This window comes from Corvus hawaiiensis, chromosome 11 (genome assembly GCF_020740725.1).
Source record: "Corvus hawaiiensis isolate bCorHaw1 chromosome 11, bCorHaw1.pri.cur, whole genome shotgun sequence".
NCBI classification, from domain to species: Eukaryota; Metazoa; Chordata; class Aves; order Passeriformes; family Corvidae; genus Corvus; species Corvus hawaiiensis.
In genome coordinates this window covers 5,062,169-5,086,798 of record NC_063223.1, presented here as the reverse complement: position 1 = coordinate 5,086,798, position 24,630 = coordinate 5,062,169, and the positions used below count along the sequence as shown (strand labels likewise).

General features: G+C 42.2%; 1 protein-coding gene across 4 annotated transcripts in view; it reads left to right on the top strand.

Moving 5' to 3' along the window:
• CNTN6 (contactin 6) overlaps positions 1-20,961 on the top strand; it is a 128,813-nt gene extending 107,852 nt beyond the window's left edge. For all 4 annotated transcript variants that reach the window (XM_048315699.1, XM_048315698.1, XM_048315696.1 and 1 more), the window contains 12 exons: positions 3,214-3,341; positions 5,409-5,584; positions 5,934-6,051; positions 6,858-7,016; positions 7,109-7,258; positions 10,796-10,866; positions 13,029-13,263; positions 13,774-13,889; positions 15,114-15,300; positions 18,724-18,836; positions 19,554-19,722; positions 20,420-20,961. In XM_048315699.1, coding sequence (XP_048171656.1) covers positions 3,214-3,341; positions 5,409-5,584; positions 5,934-6,051; positions 6,858-7,016; positions 7,109-7,258; positions 10,796-10,866; positions 13,029-13,263; positions 13,774-13,889; positions 15,114-15,300; positions 18,724-18,836; positions 19,554-19,722; positions 20,420-20,538 — 1,741 coding nt within the window. In that variant the 3' untranslated portion in view covers positions 20,539-20,961. The remainder of the gene's footprint in view (positions 1-3,213; positions 3,342-5,408; positions 5,585-5,933; positions 6,052-6,857; positions 7,017-7,108; positions 7,259-10,795; positions 10,867-13,028; positions 13,264-13,773; positions 13,890-15,113; positions 15,301-18,723; positions 18,837-19,553; positions 19,723-20,419) is intronic.
• Positions 20,962-24,630: the final 3,669 nt, after the last annotated feature.

The following is a 24,630-nucleotide window of genomic DNA, read 5'->3' as shown; positions in this document are numbered from 1 at the left end:
TGTTTCAAACAACTCTGCAGCTTTTATTGAGCAGATTTTCTCTCTGCCAAGCTCCATTTTGATCCATTGAAAGAGCCATTCCATCCCCAGCCTGCCCAGCCATTGAAATATTGTTTCAGAAAAGCATTTCCTCAGATCAAACGTGACACTGTCAGCTCTTGAGTGCGTACAAACACCTCTTAGTGACTAAATGAGAGAGATGGGAATTATCAAGGTCTCAATTCATCATGAAGAATACAGGGATGAAAAATCTGAGGCATGACCAAGTTTCAGTGAAAAAGCTGTAAGCAGAATCCACAGGGGCTTCAAAGCTTCTCCCCTTTGCTATTCTGTATTTAACAGATTGTTTATTCCTGTGTATTTACCTACATTGAAGCTTTTTGGAATGGAGTGGGAATGGAGATTTTTTTTTTTTTTTTTTTTTTTGCTTTATGCCACTTCTGGATTTCGATTTCCACCTAAGAGCTTTTAGGTGCAACTGCCGTAAAAGTAACAGGTCGTCAATATTTGATGGAGAGAAAGACACTGAGGTGGCTTGTTATAAATTATTATTCAGGTACCCAATTTCTGAACATTTGCTGATTCACACTGGAATCTCTTTGGATACTGTTTGATGAACACCATATGTCACCCAGGCACTCGATTGCATCCCCTCTTTTATCACCAGCAGTTCTTCTGGTGGTTGGTGCAAGCTGACGTGAAGAAATGCATCGTTAATGCAAAAAATATTGCAGAGGCAGAAGGGGAATACTTGGAAATGTTTCTTCATTTTCAAAGCTGCCTTTGAAACAGTGTCATAGGTGTGTCCCCACACAGAGGGAGAGGAAGGACCCAGGGGCTCCTGTGTTGATCCACAGGAGAGACAGCAGCTCAGTTCATGGGATCACGGAACCATGGAACATCCTGAGGTGGAACAGATCCACAGGGATAATCCAGCCCAGCCCCTGCCCCTGCACAGACCCCCCAACACTCCCACCCTGGGCATCCCTGGCAGCGCTGTCCCAACGCTCCTGGAGCTCTGGCAGCCTCGGGGCCGTGCCCATTCCCTGGGGAGCCTGGGCAGTGCCCAGCACCCTCTGGGGGAAGAACCTTTCCCTAAAATCCAACCTAACCCCGCCCTGGCACAGCTTCATTCATCCTTCCTTATCCAAAAAATATCAATCAGCTGATGCATCACTGTATTGAGGAGGGGACTTTGGTGCTTCCTATTCTGCTCTGCTCCAGTTCAATACGATGGATTTTTAAACCTGAACTTATTTCCTCACTGTACCACCAGTGGCAAACCAGGAGGTGCTGCAGTACCTGGTGATTATTGCCAAGGAAACAAAGATTTTTCATTCAAGCCTAAATCCCTTCCCCTCTCAGCAGCACACCCCAGTGACTGCATGCCCAGCATCACAGGAACACGTGTTCTTCTGCCGGTCCTAAACCCACCTTGCCCTACTCAGGAGCAGATCTTTGTGCAGGGAAAGGTCAGATGAGTGTGGGAGACATGAGATTGGGGGGTTGTGAGCGAGAAGATCACCAGAAATGCAAGTTTAGTGCTTCTGCTTTTCAGCTGAGAGGCTGGGAGGGTGTAACAGAAGCAGGACAAGGTCTGATGTGTGTTCCACTTGCAGCTACAAATGTATGAGAGCCAGAATGGGAAACAGAAACACACTGTGATGTTTTTTTTGTGTGTTTAATGGTTCTCATGCTCCTGCCAGCTCCAACTTCTGCTCTTGTGACTGTTCATTTCCTTTAATAATTCAGTACATCACCCAATCTTATGTTGTTAGTAATAAATATTAAATACTCAAGCTGTGATGCATGAATTAGATATTTTCTATTTTATGAAAGGAGCCTTGTATTAGAGTTAAACATCAATTAAATGAGGGATATAAAAAATGATACAGTGCTGCTGTGAGTGAGTGGAGCCTGGTTTCCTGTGGAGTTGTGGCTTACAGTGGATTTTTTTGAATGTAAGGAAATGTGGCATTTGGGTGCAGATCCTCTGATGCCTGTTACGGACTGAGCTTAGTGTCAAGAGGAGATGCACATAGAGACCCTGACTCCATTTCTATGGAAATTCCAGGACCTTCATGTCCTAAATTTCCTTTAAACTCAGAAAAAAATTTGTTCAAGAAGTTCCACGTTTACCAGCTGCAGCAGGTGGATGTTGAAGAACTGGGAAAAAACACTCCAAAATATTACAGACTAATATTTTCTGACCTAAAGTTCATTGCTAATTCAGCTTTGATATTAAAACCCTCTACTTTTAGATGTGTGTTCTGTGTGATTCTGAAGAAAAACCCCCAGATCCTGAAGTCCTGCCCTTGTATGTGACAGCAGAAGGGCGCCAGGCACACAGTGACAGCTGATCCAAGGAAATCATATCCAATTCTTGTCCTGACTTACATCCCAAAGCATCTCATTAACACGAAAAAAAATATAAGAACAAGCTTAAAAATGAAATCTGTCCATAAGAGTGGTCCCGAATTTACCACTAAATGCAATTTTCCCAATACTCTGCAAACTGATATAAAACAACTCAGTGACTCCAAGGTGGTTCGAGGGCCCTGTGAGACAGTGATGGATTTGATTTGGCTCCTTGGCTGGTGAGGTGGTATTTGAGCATCTCAGCCAGTCTGATAATATCTTTTAATAATCCTGACACAATTCCATGGGCAGCTGGGCTCACACACAACCTTATCTTGGCTTAGGAGCACTGGGATCTGTAAAAAAAAGCAGAACATGGTAAAATAGAACATAAGTAAGTAGCAAGTTGAGTCTTTCGACTTTTTCTTGAGACTCCAGATTTTGTTGTAAGAAAGTCACCTGGAAAAGTGAATGACCAGCCCAGTTTGCCAATAAAACATTTCTAATATAGAAATTAATAAGCAGCAGAGGTGAAAATTGGTTAACACGTGTTCAGCTTGCTGGAGAAGAGAAAAATCACAATGGAAACGTTTAAATATCAAAAGCAGCACTGCACTTCTGTTACTGTGCCTCTGCCAGAAGACTCTTCAATTTCTATTTTTCTACTGTTGCCCAGGAAAGTTGTAGATTCCCCATCCTTGGAGGTGTCCAAGGCCAGGTAGAATGGGGCTTGGAGCCACCTGGGATGCTGGAAGGTGTCCCTGCCCACGGCAGGGGGTGGGATGAGCTTTAAGATCCCATCCAACCCAAACCATTCTGGGATTCCATGATTCCATTTTGTTTGTTTTTCCCCAGGGTGTTGTTCCTGGAGGATGGCAGCCTCAGGATCTACAACATCTCCAAGGCAGACGCTGGGATTTACACTTGTGTAGCCACCAACCAGTTTGGAGCTGCCAGAAACTCAGGGAACCTGATTGTGAAAGGTACTTCAGGGTTTCCTTCTTTTGTGGAGCGAGATGAGTTTTAAAGTCCCTTCCAACCCAACCCGTTCTAGGATTCTCTGATTTGAATTTGTAACTTTTTTCCTTAATATCCTTGTTTTCAGTACTATCAGAATGGTTGCTGTAGCCTGAAGGATGGTCTGCTCCCTAACTTTGCATCTGGCAAAAATCTTTTTAATATTCACCTTCTGACAGAGCAATTAGCACTGATACAGCTCAGAGTGTGGCCTGAGACAGTGCTGCAGCACAGCCAGCAATGAAAACACCAAGAACTTCAGGGTTTCAGCAGCTCTGACTTCATTAAGCTTCTGTCCCCTCTCACATGTCCCATACATGGCAGCAATATGGGAAAATCCCACTAAAACATGAGAAAAAAAATTATTTTGTTTGGCATTTATGAAGTTTATTAAAACACCGAGTAACAACATGGTATAAAAATGATCTTGTTTGCAGGGAACATTTGGTTTTGTTTCCCCTCTGGAGAAGTTTGGGCTGTTCAATTATAGGCCTCATTGCTTCAGCATTATTTTCAACTGAAATGTCAGAACTTGGGAAAGCATAGCTAATGTGCAAATTAAGTTTATTGCTGCTCATCGAGTTGTTTATTCTTTGTGGGAGAAGTCTTTATTACACCTCCAGCACTCACAACATCTTCCCTCTTTTCTCCTCTGGAATGGGATTTGCCATATAATGTGTGTTGGCTGTTGCTAAGCGAGATGGATGGATAAGGCAGAACCAAGCGTTTTTAAGAAGCTTTTAAAAGTATTTGAGGTGGAAGTTTTGAGTACAAGCCCATAAAAGAAGCAGCAAATATCACCCAGGTGAACATTCTGCATTAGTGGGGACGAGGAGGATACAATGAGAAGTGCAAGAGGATGGGAACACCATAATAAATGAATTTATTTTTTGTTATCACTACTAAAAAACACACCTCATGCTCAAACCCAATGTACTTCTCAAAAGGGCAGTTTTCAATATTTATTTGGTGGAGGTAAACAGGTGCCTGCCAGTAATAAAGGAGATTTCTTATGATAACAGCAGTGTTCAAGGCCAGGTCGGACAGGGCTTAGAGCACCCTGAGATGGTGGGAGGTGTCCCTGCTCATGGCAGAGGTGGCACTGGGTGGGATTTAAGGTCCTTTCCAACCCAAATCTTTGCAGAATTCTGTGATTTAACAATCACTTAAATTCTGGAGTTAAGCTGTGATGAGCACTGAACTAATACAGCTCGTGCACATTTCCTTCTCCTCCTCTCACATTATTTTCAGAGCATTTTAATATTGTTGAAGAGATTCTGCTCTCATTTTCTACATGGGTCTAAATTCTCAGCACTTTATAACACTTCCATGCACAAAAGCTTTATTCAAGGGAATTGCTTACAACAAAGTGGTTGTTATCTCTAATCTCTCTGCCAGTCATATCAACAAAAGTGAAGCCGTATAAACCCATTTCTTTCCCCTTCAGTGAGCTGATACTTCCCTTCATGAGAGCTGCAAGTTTGGGTTTCGATCTAATGGATTAAAAATGATCAAATAAATTATTTTCCTGCCTGGGAACATCTTTGAAGCTGTAATATGAGTGGTGCTGTGGAGTAAATTACCGCTAACATTAATACAGGTTAAGGATGTCAATGTATAAAGTAAGTGGAGATGAGCAGCAATTTAGGTTTTGCTGCAAGTTTTGGCCAGGAGAATTCTTCAAATCTTTTTTTAAGAGTTTTTAAGAGAAATCAGCACTTTTCAACTGAAATCATAATTATTGATTATGGGCTGTATGATGTAATATAATTTAGGGGGTTCCTAATATAAATATAAACTAATTTAAGGTGTTCCTCTCACAACTGCTCACTCTCAGGCACACAACTCGGTTGTGGGGCTGGTGCTGCCATAGGAGTGGTCTAAAATCGTCACTGGATTAGAGAGAATTCCCTTTATTACAGAACATTTGGGCCAATTTGAAATCACTTCCCAAATGGTACAAAACTCCCTCAATAGCTGCTCTTTTTATAAGCATTTTAACAGAAAAGGATCTAATTTTTTTGCCTCCCCAGAAAGGACTGTCATCACTATTCCACCTTCTGACACGGATGCAACAGTTGGAGAGAGCATTGTCCTGCCATGCCAGGTGTCCCACGACCCCTCCCTGGACGTGCTGTTCTCGTGGTCATTCAATGGCCAGAGAATTGATTTGAGCAGAGGAATCCATCACTTTGAAAGGATTGGAAGAGTGAGTTTCCCCAACTCCTTAATGAAACTCTTTGCCACAGTCTTTACACGACATAAATGTTTGTCATAATTCCTTCCTCGCTGTTTATATGCCTGGCAAATCACTGTTTCTTTACAAGGGCTGCAACCATTTATTTTTCTTCCCTAAATTTCATAAAGGCACTTGAGTTATTTGTGAAGCCATAATAAAAATGTCCCCATGAAAGAAACTGATGATAGCTATGAATATTTTAATTTAAAAGCTGAATTTTTTATTAATATTGAGCAATTTATTAAAATGCCCAGTATGGAAAGCATGTTGTGAGTGATTAGTTTGGGGTTTTTTTTATTTTTTTTTTGTATCTCTCCAGGAATCTGCTGGGGATTTGATGATAAGAAATATTCAGCTGCATCATTCTGGGAAATATGTGTGCATGGTGCAAACTTCTTTAGACAGTCAATCTGCCACAGCAGATATAATTGTGAGAGGTATGTCTGTAAGGGAGACACACACATCTCCTAGAGGAATTAGGAATACTTAACATCAGCTGCTGTTTGAATGACTCCTGGCATATCAATTCCACATCTCAATAGTGAAATGTTTCATATCTTGTACTCTTGGCCCCAAAATTGTGGCCAGCATGATCCTGCTGTTCAGCCAACCCAGGGAAACCTCTGCAGTCCTGCTGTGGTCTATTTGTAAAATTTTCTGGCCACACAGGTCAGAGGGAGGTCTTCTGATCTCAGCAGTGTTGTCGTTTCCTCCAGGAATCTCTGGGTCACTCTGCAGGCTGGGAAAATCAAAAGACCTCATTCCTTTCCCCTACTTGGAGATAATATGAAATAATATTTTCTAACTCAGTTTTTTACCACCAGCAGTGAGGAAATGCTGTCATGGGAGCAGATCTGTAAGCCCTAAGAGAAATCAGGAATCTGTGTAGTGCACCATCCTGCATTCTTCCTGAACCTCAGTTTTGATTAAATTCAGTAGGAATTCTCAAAATGTTCGATGGTTCAACAAAAGACAACATTGGGTGCCTTTCTTTGTCGGACACAAAAAAGAAATCATTCCTTTGTTTGTAGTTTTCATGTTAGTGACATCAAGACATTAATTTTCCGGACTCATAAAAATGTAATCCAGGCCTGGAGCCATCATTTAGGGATTGTGCTGCTTTCATGACACTGCAGCTTCATGAATAATTCCTCTGACTTGAGAAAGTAAGAGTTGCCCAACCCATTCCAGCAGTGAATCTTCTCTTCCCAATACCTTCCTCTTAAAATGCTGATCGTGTCAGGCCCCCCAGGTCCACCAGAAGATGTTAAAGTTGAACATGTTTCTAGCACGACTGCTGGGTTATCCTGGAAGCCTGGAGTAGATAACAACAGCCCAGTGCAGATCTACAGTGTGCAGACCAGGACTCCCTTCTCGGTGGGATGGCAGGCGGTTGCCACAGGTAAACAATTCAGGAGTTGTCTTGGATTTTTTGTTTTGTTTATACAATGAATTACCTCAAAAATCCATTGTTGGTGTCACAATTACCTTTAGCTCCCGAGGTCATTAATGGCAGGACTCACAAGGCCACAGTGGTGGATTTAAGCCCCTGGGTTGAGTATGAGTTCCGGGTGGTTGCCAGCAACGGCGTTGGGATTGGGGAGCCGAGCAGGCCATCAGCTCTGCTGAAAACCAAAGCAGCAGGTAAGGCCCTATTTTCTGCCAGTTTTTTCCCAGCTCTCAACTGTGGGGATTTCACTGCAGCAGAGTCACTCACTCCTACAGGGTTATTTACCCAATTCCATAGGCAGGGAGCCTTCCACAAGAGCACGTTACTGGACGGGGCTTGGAGCAGCCTGGGACAGTGGGAGGTGTCCCTGCCCATGGCAGGGGTGGCACTGGATGGGCTTTAAGGTCCCTTCCAACCCCAACCATTCTGGGATTCCATGATAAAAGCTGGAGTTAGCCTATGCTCCTCCCTTTGATATGTCCCAACCAACCTTTCACTCAAGCAATTGGGGAGAACAGCTTTTGGTCTCCCAATTAAATCCAAGTTTTTACTGTGCTCAGGGACTTTCACAGGAAATGATAACTCCACTCTCTGAATATCCCTTGGCTGCAGAGGTGCTTGATATCTGAGCATCAGTAAGGAAAAGGATATTGGCTTTAACTTTGGATATTGGAGGAAATAAATCCAAAGCCCGGTGAAGCCAACAGCTTCCACTGACTCCAGAGTGGGATCCTTGCTATCTGTCTGACCTTCACTCTTTTATCTTCGGGGACTTGGAACCTCACGGGAAGCTGCCTCACTCTTGGGTGACCAACACTGTCAATCCTTTGACCTGCTCAATCTGGTACAATTTATTTGCAGCCCAAACCTTTGGTTTATGTTTCTTGCAGCCCCCTGCTTATCAATTCTCTCCCGCCTATAAAATCAGTATTTGTAGGATGGAAAGCAGTAAAATGGAAGCAGCTTTTACAATCCACTTTCTCTTCTCTATTTATCTCATTTGCCAAGCTCTGAAGTTTGGCAAGCTGCATTTCAGGACAGAACTCAAAATACAGTATTGTACATTATACAGAAGAAAATACAGGTTTTTTTAGAACATGGAATCCATTTGTTTCTGGGAATAGAATCCCAGAATGGTTTGGATTGGTAGGGACCATAACGACCATCTAGTCCCAACCCCCAGCACCTTCCATAGAAGGTCAGACCTTTAAAATTTCCCAACAGAGTATCTCAAATAAATATTTTCCATTACATGATTGATCACAAAGCCCAAATTAATCTTGAGAAGGTTTTTGTTGCTGTTACCTCCGTGGGGCTTTGCAAAGTGGGAGATTCAAAACCAGACGCTCAGTGAGAGCTTTCATCTTCTGAAACTTTTATTTATTTATTTATTAGAGGGATTCACAAGAGGAGAAAGAAACAATAAAATTATTGTTATTTATTATGGCAATAACACAAGGAAGATTATTTCCTTACAGCATAGCTCTGAAGTTTAACAAAAGGACAGAAAGACTCGTTTCAGGTTTTAGCTGCTCACCCCCTTCACTGCTGTAAATTCTGTCTCAAAACATTACAGTGTTGTGGGAAAATAACAAGTTATCCTAATTTTTTAATCAGAATGGGGAACTGAAGTCAGCAGGATGGTGTGGACAGCAAATGCCTGGCCAGGAAAGGGTGAATTTGAGCTCCACTGTTGTAATAACTATTTTGCCAGTTGAAATATGAGCATTAGTAGGTTTGTGGATGCAAATGAGCCACTGTTCTTTTCATTAAAATGGAGCTGAGAATTAATTGAGCCTCTGTTGGTGCACTCAGCTGTAAATTTTCATCTGTTTCTCAACTCTGACCCAGCTGAAGCTCTGCTGAGCAGCAGCACAAAATTTACCCCGTGCAAATGTAGTAAGTACTGAACACATTTAACACATGAGCTAATTGAGCATCAGTTGGTTCATGAAACAGTGAAACACCAGGCTTGAAAGTTTGTTTTGCCATTTCCATGCAGTTCTTGTTAGTCTGAAATTATTTGCCTCTGATGTGCCCAAAGACATTGATTGTGAGTGACAAAAATGAACAGCTCTGCGAAACCCTCCAGGAGAGCCGGGCTGTTTGCACTTGCACTCACTTTTATGGCTGCACAGCAAAATTATCCTGCAACTCCTCCCATTTCTAGAGGATGAAAGCAGATAAAGATTTATACATGGACTGGAATCTGGAAATGATAATGAGTTGACTTTAATTTCTGTGAACTTAAGCACTGTTGCTTTTATTGCCACCCCTGGAGCTGGGCTAATGCATTTATCAATAGGAAGGACAAACAGATATGTCAAGACTTGCCCAAAATCTCTGAAAAAACCTTCTGAGATGCAAATACCCGACCTATTTCTCACCCTACACATCAGCTTTTCAGACAGTGAGAGCTGAAAGAAGGCAATGACAAAACAATCTTGAAATTTCTAAAGAAAGGGTTCGGAGATGTGCCAGTCCAAATGTCCTGTAGAGAGTTCCTGTCTCTGCCCATTCCAGGGATGTCCTCTTCTCTTATACTTCCCTAGCAGCTGACAAAGAATGTGCTATGGCAGAATCATTGAATGGTTTGGGTTGGCAGAGACTTTAAAGAAGAAATATAAAGCAAGAGGAAGGAAATGTTGATATTTTCTTTGCCTCTCCACCATGAGCCCCTTCAGCCTCAACAAAGTTCCCTGATCTCAGTCCTGTACCTCTGGTGCCACACACCTGGGGAATGCTGGAGAAACCCAACCCTAGTCAACCAACTTTTGGACACTTGCACTCTTGGGAGAAGGAGAAAAGCAAATTGCGAGTTTTGAATTTGCTAAGAAAAACATACAACCAATTAAAAAAATTAATATATTGCTCCAACAACATGTTTACTGAACAAATGCATAATTAGTAAATCAGTAGTGTTGCAGCTACAGTCTGAATGGAACATCATTTTGCCAATTAGTTGATGAGGCATAATAATGTCAGATACTTGATGCTCCTAGTTCTTTAATTAATTTTTTGAACCAGGGTACTCATGTATCAAACACATCTGTGGCTTCAGCCTTAGAAAACGTGTAAACATCATTTCAGTTAATTTCAAACGGGCTGCTGTGCAGTGTAATCCCTGTTCTACCTGTTGACAGGCGGAATAGCTGCAGGTGAGGTAGGAAATGCTCTGATCATCCATTTGGAAAGGCCTCCAAGGTAATCAAGCCCAGCCTTTGGCTGATGACCACCTTGTTCAGAACTGGACACAGCACTCGAGGTGTGGCCTCAGCAGTGCCCAGTGCAGAGGGACAACCACTGCCTGGGTCCTGTGGCCACATTATTGCTGATCCAGGCCAGGTGACCTTGGCCTTCATGGCCACCTGGGCTCATGTTCAGCTGCTGTCACCACCGACCCCAGGCCCTTTTCTGCTGGGCCACTTTCCAACCACTCTACCCCATCCTGGAGCTCACCATGTGGCTGTTGTGACCCAAGAGCAGTACCCTGCACTTCACCTTGTTGAATCCCACACCACTGGCCCCAGCCCATGGATCCAGCCTGCCCAGATCCCTCTGCAGAGCCTTCCAGCAGAACCACACTCCCACCCAACTTAGTGCCCTCTCTGAACTTCCTCTGAACTTCCAATCCCTTTGTCCAGACCATCCACAAAGACATTAAACAGGACTGGCCCCAGGACTGAGCCTTGGGGAACCAGCTGCAAACACCAACATCTTTTCTTCTCCAGTTCCTGTGGTGGCACCAACGAACATCAGTGGAGGAGGAGGGGGCCGCTCCGAGCTGGTCATCACATGGGAGGTAACTCTTAGCTCAATTAACCTCAGCTGTCTAATGGGGACGAATCCGTGGGTGAAATCACAGCTCTGCTGAAATCCAAAGGCTTTCGGTCACTGTCTTTGGTGGAGCCTGGATTTCACCCTGGATGAGGAGAGCAAGCAGCCTGTAAGATATACAGCAAGTTTGCTGTGTTATAAGGAACAATTTATAAAAATAAACAGTTTAAGAGGCATGTTGTAAAGATGTTTAGAAGTCTGTATAACCCTCTTATCTCCATTGTACAGGAGGTGCTTAACACACTAATCTGCTTGGCCATTTTCTGCATTTACATTTTTCCTACTTTTGTTTACATGTTCCCCATTCTGGAACACTGTGCTGACAAGACATATCCTATTATGCGTTAAAGGAGATGAGCCCTTTAATTCTCCAGCACTCCAGCAAGAGCAGAGAATACACATTTTCAGAGCAGTTAATACCAGACAAGTTGCAAAGGGTGAGTGCAGGTCATTTCAGAGAGTAGAAAGTGAGTGCTGTGAGAAGGAGCCTCCTCTTCCAGCCTCCCAGCAGCTTCCCACAGGCACTGGGATAAAGGCAGGGAGCCTCTGGCAAAACCTGGGAAGTGATGGGGCAGCTCCTTGGTCAAAATGTCAAAAATCAGATCAAGAGAAATAAAAAAAATCCCCAGTAGATAAATAACACTGCTGATGTTTTCCCCTTCCTGTGCTGCAAACAGAGCAAAATTCCACTTTGCCTGAACTAAGTTTTCCTCCATCTGCACCTTTCACTCTTTTGTTTCATTTTCTCCTCTGCTGGTCTCCTCTTTGGGAGCAGAAGAACATGAAAATTGAAAACAACCTGAGTGATCTCAATCAAATTATCCCATTGGACTCTGTAGTGTGTCCTGAAAAACAGTCATAAGAAATCCTAATTATGGCCAGCTAACAACTCTGAACACAACTCTGCAGCTTTCTGTGATGAACTCACTAAATGTCTTGATTAAATCTGAGGTCACAGAAGCCTCAAAAACAAATTAAATGCTCTAGAAAGTAGCTTGAACTCTTATAAATCCCCAGTGAGCCACCATCCCTCACATTTAACTCTCTCAGGACTGGAAAAGAGATGGAAAGGGTAATATTGGGGAATTAATGTTTTTAAAACACTCAAGGAAAGACATGTTATAAATGTTAGGGGAGGCTTATTATCATTATTTTTATTATTAGAATTAGAAGGAATTTATGATGAAAATAACAACATAAGTGCCCTGAAATCTTCTGAGGTGCTTCCACGTTTTCCCCCATCATCTCACACTGTTTGTGCTCCCAAGAGTTTGCAGAAGAGGTTGGAGCCAGGACTCAGCTCCTGACCCTATTTCTGCCTTTTTGCACCATTTTCCATACCTGCTTTTCCATGCCCCTTCCTTTGATGCAAGTATCCGAAATAAATGCAGTTTTACTGAGAAACACTTCCTTCTTCCATGTAATCCTGGTTTTGTTTCATAAATGTCCTCTTGCTTTGAGAAGCCAACGTGGAAGTATTTTTATCTCGTGAAAAACCAAACTTCGTGCTGGACACGGTGTTGCTGTAATTGCCTTTTCAGTTTGAGCCTTTCATATGTATCTTGACATGAGATTTTATTAATAGAAACATTAATTTTGCCATGTTGACTTGCTGGAACATTTCTGTTCTGAAAACTTAAATAAGAATATGGTCATGCACTCGAGGCTTTCTCTTTGCTAAAAGAAAATACATCAGTACTGTACTCACAGGCAGGCAATTATACAACTGATACACATTTCTTTGTATACATTTGTTCTTTCCCAACTCTTTTTTTTCCTTTAAAATCATTTATTTAAAATTAGCATTCCTATGCCCCTTTGGGGGAAAAAAAATCTACAAGCTACAACTTGTACTGAGTGAAATACTTTTTAATTTTGCAAACTTCATGCTTGAAAGACACAACTTTAATGGAGCTCATCAGATCTTTTGTTTCTAAATTGATTGCCCCAATAGATTTATTGTTTTGATTTTTATTTCAGTATTACATTGACAGATGGGGCAAACATTATTATCTTCTCCAAGGCACAGCCAACTAAATCAATACCACTAAAATATAGTCAGGGAATGAAGATTCAGTTAAAACAGTGGATACATGCAAATCTTTGTTGACTGCCTTGTCACCACAGCCAGTGTCAGAAGAACTCCAAAATGGGGAAGGTTTTGGCTACATCGTCATGCTCCGTCCCCTTGGCTCGACAACCTGGACCAAAGCTGTGGTGGCCTCGGTGGAATCCAGCAAATACGTTTATAGGAATGAGAGTATCACACCCCTCTCTCCTTTCGAGGTGAAAGTTGGTGTCTACAACAACGAGGGAGAAGGGACCCTGAGCTCCATTTCCATTGTCTACTCGGGAGAGGATGGTAACACAAGTTACTCTTAGTAGTAATGGGTGTGCAGCAGCAACAGGTCCCAGATATGATCAGGCAGACCTCACAGGGGTATTAAGGACCCTGCTCAAACCTGCTCATTGAGTATTTATAACAGACATGAGGCAGGGGGTGGGAAGCTGAAGTAAAAGTGACAAGGGGTGGATTTTCAGAATGATTTTCAGTAGAGGGCCTGTTTCAACTAATTTGTCCTCAAGGTGCTCCTGCTGAGTGTGTTGGGAAAACTGGGAGACACTCGAAGGTGTAGCTCTCAGAGGGTTTGGATTTTCAGACCACTCAGTGCAGCCAGTCTCTAAAAATCTGCCCTAGAAGACAGGAAATGATCAATTTTGAAAGGTTTTGCTGAAGTTCCACCAGAAGTGGAGAGTAAAGCTCATGGTTACAGCAGGGGCTCTTCCTGCTGCTCCCCCCAGCATCTCCTCCCCTTGCACTGTCTCTGTGACCACAGCCATGTCCCAGCAGCTGTGTTTTCCTGTGTCCCAGAGCCGCAGATGGCCCCGGCGGGAGCCTCGGCGCTGAGCGTGTCGGCGGCGGCCGTGGAGGTGTCCTGGCTGCCCATCCCCTGGAACCGGCACACGGGCAGGGTGCTGGGCTACGAGGTGAGGGGCTGGGCTATGGGGTGAGGGGCTAGCCTACTGGATATGGGGCTCTTACACCTTGAAGGTGTCCCTTTCCTGTCCAAAATCCTGTTGCTCCTCCTCCCAATCAACAAACAGTTGCTTCCAAGTCAACAGAGCGTGGAGCTCTTCCCCTGACTCTCATTAACAACATCTCACCGGAGATGATCAGGCAGATTTACAGCCTAGAACCGCAGCTCTGTCCCAGACTTTTTGTGCTCAGATTTGGGGACAGGCACACGTGGCACTTCTTAAAGGACAGGGCACAATAAATGTCCTCCAGTGCTACCCAGAGCTTGTGCTGTGGTGCACTGAAAGGCTTTTAACTTCTCCCTCCTCTTAGAATCATAAAATCATTTAGGTTGGAAAAGATCTTTAACAACATCAAATCCAACCATTAACTCAAACTTTTGAAGAGGGCAGTGGTGGCATGCCCATCCCTGGAGGGATTTAAAAGTTGTGTGGATGTGGCACTTGGGGACATGGTTTAGTGCTGGACTTGGCGGTGCTGAGTTAATGGTTGGACTTGATGATCTTAAAGATCTTTTCCAACCTAAATGATTCTGTGATTTTATGTTTAAGCAATGTCAGATATGATTCTTGGGTATTTTACTTGCACAGCGAAGCAATTTCTTTTTTCTTCTTCTTTCTTTTTTTTTTTTTTTTAATTTGTAGATAAGAGGAAAAAAGTCAATAAAACTTTAAATTCTGTCCTATCATTGCAATGTATAAATGAAGTTAATAAGAGTCATGTACAGTCCACAAACCCTCCTAAATCAATTATGCACTGAAAAAAAAAAATAGGTCTAAATATGTGTCACTGTATCAAAACTACAGCCAGGACACAAAATAATTAAAAACCTCTTAGATGATTGAGATAAATGTTCTTTTATATCTCTTAAGGTTTTCTTTCCTTGTGTTCAACCATAAAACCAACAAAGCTTTTATCATTTCTCACCTTATCAAAGGTTTCCTTCTGGACATCTGTAAATTTAAGGATTTCATTTAGTTCCTTAATTGGGATTCAGTCTCTGAAATGTTATTGCTTCCCTATAAATATTCATGCCTGGGTTTACATCCTGCTAGATTGGAGTACAAAAAATCCTGTATTCCTCGAAATCTTCCTTGTCAGCATGTCTGCTTCCCAGCCAAGCCTCTAATTGCTGGAAAACAATGAATTGCCTGTTCCTTGTCCTCGCTTTTCAGGTTTTATACTGGACAGATGATCCCAAGGAAAGCACAGCTGGGAAGGTCAGAGTCAGTGGGAATGTGACAGCCAAAAACATCACGGGACTGAGAGCTAACACGGTGTATTTTGCAACAGTCCGAGCCTACAACACTGCGGGGACAGGGCCCTCCAGCACCCCGGTGAACGTCACCACCAAAAAATCCCGTGAGTACTGGATTTGGTACAACAAGTGTCCCATATTCCCACCTGGGACAGGCACATTCCAGCTCACTGTGACTCATCGCTGCCAAACGCTTCAACAGCAAAGAAACCGAAATCCTAAATTGCTTCATAAATCACAAAACAAAATCTGAGGCTAAGAAGTTTCCTCTTGTCCCAAATCAGTGCCCACGAGGAAGGATTTCTGTTTTCCTTGGAATAGCAGCCCCCTTGCTTTCAGGGGATTTCAGGGAGATAGAGAGTCAATAAAGGAAGGATGTTCCACAGGTCAAACAAGAGATTTTGGAGTGAAGATGTGTTGGTTTGGGGGTTTTAAAGAAAACTGCTGAATGCACCAAATACAGAGGGGTTTTGAGACCTCTAAACTTTGCACTGTGGAGGGCAGAATAAGGGATGAATTGATATCATTGCAATTTAGTCATTAATTTTTTTATTTAATACTAAAAGTAAAGCCCTCTGCTGTTTTGTTTCCTTGGACTATATTTTCCCAGTAAATTACTGATCACCACTTTACAATAAAAGGGGAATATTTCTCCCAAGTTTCACCAGTTTTCCTCTTGTCTCTGTGCTGTTCCATACCATTGCTCCAAGTGCAAGATAGGAACAACTGGTAGAATGAATTGACTTTTAATTGCCACAAAACCAATATTTAATGTAAATAAAACAATCAAAAATAAAGCCAGAAAATATATTTCTGAAGGGCTCAAACAGGACCCATCCCTGCAAGTGTCCAAGACCAGGTTGGGCGGGGCTTGGAGAAACTTGGGGCAGTGGAAGGTGTCCGTGACCATGGCAGGGGGTTGAGTGAAATGAAATTCAAGTGCTTTTCCAACCCAAACCATTCTATCATTCTGTGACTTTTCTCACAGTCCATTTTACAATGGAAAAGAAATTCATCTCTGGGAATTTTTCCCTCTATTCCTATGTACATCTGTATGAAAGACAAGTTAAAGACATGGCAGTCAAATGACAAAACATAGAAGGAATAAATTTGCTTTTGTTTTACATCAGCTTTATCTTCTGTCAAATTCAGGGTTGTGCTAATGGCTCATTTAAAAATTAAAGTCAAAATAACCTTTTTAATATTTAAATATATAGATTAAAATTTCAAGCTCTGTCTGTGGAAGATGCAAGCACTTGCAATATGAGAAGAGATAATATGTCAAGAGAATATAAACAATGTGCATCTGGAGCAGGAGATGGAGTTCCAAAGTAATAGCTCTGTCTTCCTGCTCAGCATCCAGCATTCCTGCAGTGTCCTGCTCATCCCATTATTGCAGGGACTCAGCAGAGCTGAAATGGTCCTTCTGCCAAAGAGGTGCAATTCTGATTGAAATGTGCTTCTCTAAGATCCATGTAAGGTCTAAGGTGGCATCCTGGTTTAAGTTAAAAGTACTTAGGGAGGTGGAATTGATGTCCTCAAACCATGGACATGGCTCCATGAGGAGTTCTCTTTTGCTTCTTTAACTACATGGCATGGATTTTAGGAATTTGTTTTCCCCGTCCTCTTCCTCTTCCATTTCATCTTCCATTTCCCCTTCCCCTTCCTATTTCCCCTTCCTGTTTCCTCTTCCACTTCCCTTCCCTCTTCCGTTTCCTCCCTTTTCCTTTTCCTTTTCCTTTTCCTTTTCCTTTTCCTTTTCCTTTTCCTTTTCCTTTTCCTTTTCCTTTTTTCTTTCTTTCTTGCCTTTTCCTTTTCCTTTTGCTTTTCCTCTTCTTTTTCCTTTTCCTTTTCCTCTTCTTTTTCCCTTACAAATAAATACATATACACATGGAATCCATCAATATTACAGATAGATATTAGAAATACTTGCATGGATAAACCTCAGCTCAGTACAGCAACAAAGCCAGGTGTTACCTAAGCCATGACAATAACATCAGCATCTCAACAAACTTAAGCAGATATTTGGGATTTCTGTTTTTCTTGACAGTGTTGATTACAAGAAATTAATTGAGGAAATAATCTGCCAGTCTTAGACCTGGAACTCTTTATTTTTGCTTGCAGATATTCCTATGGATTTGGGAAAGTGCTGTTGCCACTCATTCCAGTTTTTGGTTGAAAAAAAAAACCCAGATAATTTTGTTTTACAGATCCTCCTGTGGTGTTTTTTCATCCCCAAGATCATGAGTGAAGATGGCTTTAAGTTTCTATCTCAAAAAGTTATGGACAAGGCAGTAATTCACCCATTTCTGAGTGATTTCAAACCTCTTCAGAGTGCACAGCCAATGAAGTATTTGACATCCTTTGCCTCTTGTGACTGTTTTGTTATCCAATTCCTTATATAAAATATTTCCTGAAAGCAACAAAGAGCTTTCAAGCCATATTTAAATAAATTTCCAGTTTGATGTATGTGAGAGTTGATAAATGTCTTCATAATGAAATGAATCCTTTCCAACACTGACAGTGTGGCTGATGGAAGGACATCCCTGGATATTCACCTGGGAGCTCCTTCAACACCTCAATCCCTACCAGTGGGATGGATTCAACTTCTCCAAAGTCATGAGGCAGATGGATATGAAACAGCAGGGCCCATCAATTTGTTTTATCTCTGTGGGAAATGAAAGGAATTGTCACCAAATCAACTGTTCCTTCCAAGTGACATCCATTAATCACCAACATAGAGGGGGGAAGAGAAGGATCCCAGAGTTAAGCAATTTAAAGTCCAGGCTGGAATGTGTTTCTCCAAATCTCTCCTCTTTTTTTTACTTCTGTTCCAATCCTTCTTTCCTGTGCCACCACCCAGCAGGGCTTGGGAGGACGTGCCATGGAACAGGAGAGAATGTGCTGGCCTAAATCTGAGCTCCAGTTCAAAGGCACAGTTCCACCCTCACATGTTCACACGGGATTCGATTCCAGTCACTTGTAGGCAAATTTTCAAAGTCCTCGCACTTAGGCATAAAAAGCCTTTGAAAAAGCTGCTCTCAGCCTATTGTGCTGAGAATTTCTAAAATCCTACAATGTTTCATGGTGCATCACATGGAGACTTTCATGTGCAGCTCTTTGTAACCTGTCCTGGCTGATGGAAATCGTGGCTTCTGTAGTTTGCTCTCGGATTGAGCTTTTTCTGAGATCCAGACAGCAAAACATCCTCTAGGACATGGAAATACAGAGAGGAACAACATTTTCCTTCCACAAAATCTCTCAAATATAACTTGAACTGTCAGACAGTGTCAGGCTGTGCCTAATTTTGCAAATGAAGTCTCACAGCAAGAGGGTCTGTGCTATGAATAGATCTTTATTCTGACTAACACCAGAGCAATGACGGACTGGAAAATGGTTTTTTACTCTTTTAGGTTTGAATCACCCAAGCGTTTGCTACTCCCATATCAGCAGCTCTTTCAGCTACTCCATGAAAATTAATATTCAATTGTATCTCATTATTATCATCATCTTTTCTTTTTTTAAAGCACCAAGTCAACCTCCAGCAAATATTGCCTGGAAGCTGACAAATTCCAAAATCTGTCTGAACTGGGAGCATGTGAAAACAATGGAGAATGAATCGGAGGTGCTGGGCTACAAAGTAAGTGATTTCTTTACCTCAGTAATCAGATATCTTGGTTTCAATAGAGGTGCAAACAGAGATTGAAGAAAGGCAGGTGTTCGTTACCTGGAAAATGGTGAGTTTTCTGGATTTATTGGGATGTTTGGCTGATGTTTATGCAAATATTCCTTCAGAGTAGGACTTCATTATCCCAACACAGGGACTCTCTGTCCCCAAACCTGGATTTTTCTTGTCCCCTTGTAATCTTACTTACACATCTTGCTTTCACATCTCCAGGGAAGGAGTTTCACATATATAGAAGAAGTAGAGAATAGCTTTTTAAGCATTAAAGACAGTCATAAACCACATTTAAACATTCTCACTCTCTGTCAATTCATAAATGTACCTTTAGAACGGAGACTGGAAGATACTCACACAAAGATCTATGTGAATGAACTAAAAATCACTCCCATAAATCTCCTTCTAGAGGAAATAAAAATATATTTTAAAGTTCGGTTGCAGTTCAGGATTCTTTGATTATTCTTGGGTCCTAGGAAACCACCTGCTGTGGTACCCACACCAAAATCCTACAGAATTTATTCCCCTGTTTTAAATTGCTTCTAATCCCCTGCAGGATGCTGAGAGTGCTCAGAAAACTTTGGGACGCAACAGAAGAATCTCTCAGCCCCCCAAAAAATCCATTAAAACTTAAAACTAAATGAAATAACTCTTGTTTCCCAATCCCCTTCTGCTTAGATTCTGTACAGACAGAACAGGCACAGCAAAGCCCATATCCTGGAGACAAACAACACTTCAGCTGAACTCCTGGTCCCGTTCGAGGAAGATTATCTCATCGAGATAAGAACCGTCAGTGATGGTGGCGATGGCAGCAGCAGTGAGGAAATTAGGATTCCAAAAATATCGAGTAAGTGAGAGATTTTTTTCCCCTCTGAATGCTGTTGCATAAGAAGAAATCTGTGCCTCTAAGCACAACAGATTCCCAGCCTTTCCCTTGCCATAGGTATCCTCCCTCCTGGTGCTTTTTGGTGCTGGCTCCCATAAGTTCGTCCCCGATATTCTCACATTCATTAAAGAAGATTTTGCTCCACACCTTGTTTTTAGTGCAGGTCTCCACTGCCCCGGCCTGCAGAGCTCAAGGAAGGACAGAGGAAGCAGATTTCTTGTGAAAGTCAAAAAACTCACACATAACATGGACCTAAATCTGCCCTGGAGCTGCTGCTGGGACAGAGAGGCTCAGCCCTGACCCATGGCTGGGGTGGGGTGGTCCAGGGTGCAGCCTCTGCTTTCATAAATAACTTATTATTCATGGGAAAGGGAGCATTTTTATAACATAAATATATTAAAATATATAAATTTATAATAGTTTTGCAACCAAATAGTCAAAATCCTCTCAAAGAGGATGGTCACAGGAAGGGTGGGGAGCTGATCCAAAACCCTACTCCATGGAATGGCCACTGCAACTTAATAAACAAATAAATGGAAATAACATTTGTGGATAATGTTTCATTTTGAAAATAGAACAGAGATTGCTGTTAAGCTAAAATGCAAAGAAAAACTAATTTTTGACACAGATCTACCTCTGTCTGTTTATACTTTTACAGGTTTAAGCTCTGGAGCAGTAAAATTATCCCAAAGGATAAATCATGCATTGACATCTGGGATCCTGCTGTTGAGTTCTTTCCCTTGCTGGTTCAAGCAATACTCAGCTGTGGACTTTTAAAAATAAAAAATGTAGATTTTATCTTAATTCCTCACCATAACCACCATTCCTGCTAAAGAACAACACTGGGGAGGGGGAGGGAGGTAGAAGTGGTCTATCATTAAGAAAATATTAGGTATCAATATTCCATGAATTTTTAAAACCAGGCTTGGAAATGAAAGGATAAATCAAATCAACATGCATTAATTAAATGGAGCAGTGCCAAACCTAATTTGGGATTGGCACGTGGGTGGTCTCAATGTTTTTCCAAGGAGTTGTTATTGGAACAGCAGTTTAACGGAATGTCAACCTGTGCTAAGCTGATACCACCGAGGGAAGAAGAGACTTAAAACTCTTGTGATGTGGATATTATTTATCTTGTGTTCTTCAATGTAACCTGTTAAAAGAAACCTCACTTTCAATTAAATAAAAGCTATTTGTTTACTTTTTGCACTTGTCTGTATTAGAGGAGGTGTCATAAAATGCATTATTTGAAGTGCCCTGTGCTATTTTCTGCAGAAAAAGGGGAATTTAAATAAAAGGAGTCCTACAGACTCCTGGAATTCCATGGAAAAACTTTCAATGACATCAGCAGGCCTTGAACCAGAGCTGAAAAAGCAGCACCTTTTACACCATCAGATATTTTGCCTATTCTCAAAGGACTTTTCCATGCAAGGACTGTTCTGATCAAAAAAACTTGCAGAGGAGCTGAATATCTTAAGGGAGATTGAAATAAATCTGTCATTAAGCAGGATCAGCTGGTCTCTCCTGATTTCGTTATTCTTTGCTGTGGCTTGAAAGTGAAGATTCATCTTTGGGTTGGGTGTGAAGGTAAATGAGAAGAACATTGATTTTCATCATCTTGAAATATAAATAAAAGCAGCTAATTAAGCCCTGCAGTCTCCTGAGTCCCCAGAATGACAAATTAAACACCAGAGTTTGGCTTTCAAGTCAGGAGATGAAGCTCAACACTTGAAGCCACGCTCCTGCCAGCTTGAACTGCAGCTGATAAAAGGTGTTTCTTGCCTGATGTCATAACTGGGAAATCTTTTCTTCCTTCTCTCTTTGCTCTGAAGTTTATTTTCTTTTCTCCACTGTCAGATCCATGTTGTATCTTCTTTGTAAACATTTTTCACTACATAGATAACCAAATACCCCAAATATTTTTAAAAGGAGGACTGTTGGAATGGGGGTGAGGATGTGTCAGCACATGAACGAGTAAAAGAAGCTCATGTGTGCATGAAAATCCTTCAAAGAACACATTCACCGTGTCTGTTATCCACGGGAATATGGATTCAGAGAGGAAGCTCCAAAGCTTTGGTCCCTCCTCAAGGTCCTGCCCAAACCAAACCTTGCTCTGATTCTCTGATTCCTCACAGAGCCCACGGGCTGGGCTGGCAGAAAATAAACTCCAAAATGACAAAATCATTGCAAAGCCCCATGGTAGAGAATGATGTCCAAGCAAGTATCACCTCCCAGGATCATGGAATGGTTTGGGCTGGAAGAGACATTAAAGATCACTTACAGCTGGCAATGTTCAATAACCGCCACACTGAATTCAATAAAATATTTTATAGAGGTCACCCCTATTTGGTTTTGAAAGAGCTTTTTGCATCATCCCTTCCCAGCAGGTCTCCAGCAGCACCTCTGGTCACTCCCAGACCTTCTTGTGTCCATTAAGCAATGGGTACTTTTTATTTACCTTCATTAAACTGAACTTAAAATTCTTGTACTTCGTAACATAAATGGAATTCTTTGCTAAGTTTACCCAAAACATCTTTTCGTTCCAGCAAAAAGGGATTTTCTGCAGAGCAGTTGGAGCTCAATAGAAGGTCTGAGAGATGCTTAATTACAGGGAGGCTCTGGAAATAAAATGCCACTATTAGAAGTCTGTCCTCTGGGATTTCTACAAAGTTCCTAATCACAGGAGTTATTAGGAAGAGGTTTAACACAGCTTTCAAAAGAGCAGAATGCTTTAGAAACAAGTGAATGTGCTATTAAAAATCCTGATAATACCTTAATGAAGTAAAAACATTTTTCTTTGCGGTGGAAGAAAGCAATGAATCACTTCTGCAGATTTCTTCTCATTTCTGTGCAGCACCGATGCTCTTTTCTCACTGTAGAAGATCCAAATCAGGCTCTTTAACCTCGGCATTTCTCCATCTTGCCACTCCCATGGGATCAGCCCTTTCCAAAAAAGGGACAACTGAGGAATCCCAGGAATATCAGTGAATCTGTTCCCTTGCTCAGCTCCCTCGGAGATGGAGCTTCCAGGGTGAATATTCTGCCTCAGGAGCAGAACTAAGCAGCCTCAAGGAGAAAAACTTTAAATGCAGCTCCTCCCATCCTCCCTAAATCACTTGTGCAGAACTTGTGCAGGTTCATTTTCTCTCCTTCAGCTCCCCAGTCCTTTTTTTGGTGTTTCACCAGGACGAATTGAGTCTGAGCTGCCCAAAGCACTGGAAGTCCAGCTCTTTTCATGTGAAAATGTTATTAAAGCAGCTGATACTGAAATGGAAAGAGTTCACATGGCTGGCAGCTTTCATTAAAAAGAAAAGAGAAAGGGTCAAAAAAGAGTTTTGTCACTCAGAGTTGCAGGAAAACCCTTGGAAATAGGAACAGCATAAATCCCCTAAAACCAGAAGTTGAAATGAAAACAACAGAAAAACTCTGCAGTGCTCCTGATTTTTAACAGCCAAGAACCTGAATTAAAAACCCCATTTAAAGGTGCCCAGTAAAGGGAATTTTGGGCCCAGTCTTAGCAGATTTTAGAGAAAATCACAGACCAGCCAAAGTTTTCAGATAGCTGGAAAAATAATACCTATTTTCTTTTGATAACCTAAGCAAAGTACCAAAACATGAAAGAGACTCACAGTCAGGGATTTTCATTTTGAATTTAACACATCAACAAAATATTTCTCCATGAAAAAAGCAATTTTGAGCCTCTCCAAATGTTTCCGCTCACTCCAAGCACAATGTTTCTTTGTGATTTACGAGCATTTAAACTTTATTTAACGTCTTCTCCCTTCTTTATAGGGCAATTTTTGAATAGGAATGCCAAGAAATGAAATAAAAGAGCCCATGTGTGTTATTGTACCAGCCCCTAAATCAACATTATCCTGGAGTGCAGAAACTCCCTGTTTTCTCTGGGTCGTTGGAATGCAGCCCTGGTGACGCCTTGACACCGAGCTCTAAATCACACTCACGAACAAATGTGTTGTAAATGTGCAAAAAAGATTTTATTAATATCTGCCTGTGCCTCAGTCGCAGAGAATTTCCCCCAGTGATTTGCAGGGCCCCTGTGGAGGAGGGGATTAACCTGCTCACGGAGGTTTGGGGACTCACTGGGGTGTTGTGGGCGGTGTCAGGGGATCCTGGCTCCCTCTGGACCCCCTCCATGGATTTCTGTCTGCTCAGGGAACACAAAAGACATCCGAACTTGAATAAACCAATGTGTTTCTTCCCCTCCAGCACTGATATTTCCAAGATATCATCCCCCAAATTTGCCCTGGATGTGCCCAAGGGCTGCTACATCTCAGTGCTCCTAAAAATGAGGTTTCAAGCGCCTCTGTAGGTGTAGCCACAATGTCATGGAAGAGCAGAATCCTGGAACAGTTTGGGTTGGAAGGCACATTAAGGTCACCCAGTGCCACCCTTGCCACGGGCAGGGACACCTCCCACTGTCCCAGGCTGCTCCAAGCCCTGTCCAACCTGGCCTTGGGCACTGCCAGGGATGTTTTGGCCTTAGGATGGAGCAGATTGAGGGCTGGTGGCAGTCACAGAGGACTGCTGGGCTATTCCCACAAGGATGATGAGCTCTCCCCGGTGCAGGTAGGGCAGGACCCTCCCCGCTGTCCGTGCATTATTCCTGCCAAGGAGTGGCCCAGCCTCCCTCCACTGAGCTGAGTTATTTTCCATATGCTCCTTCTGCTCCTGACTGAATTTATGGAAGGGACAACACCTCCAGAATTGCTCCCATCTGAAAATGTAAAATAATGGCAAATGATGCATTCAGAAATATCCACCTAAAAATTTAAATAAGGTTCCACAGACTTCACACAGAGTGCCCCCGGCCAAATCCAGAGTCTAGGTAAGGATTTGACATTTCTCGCT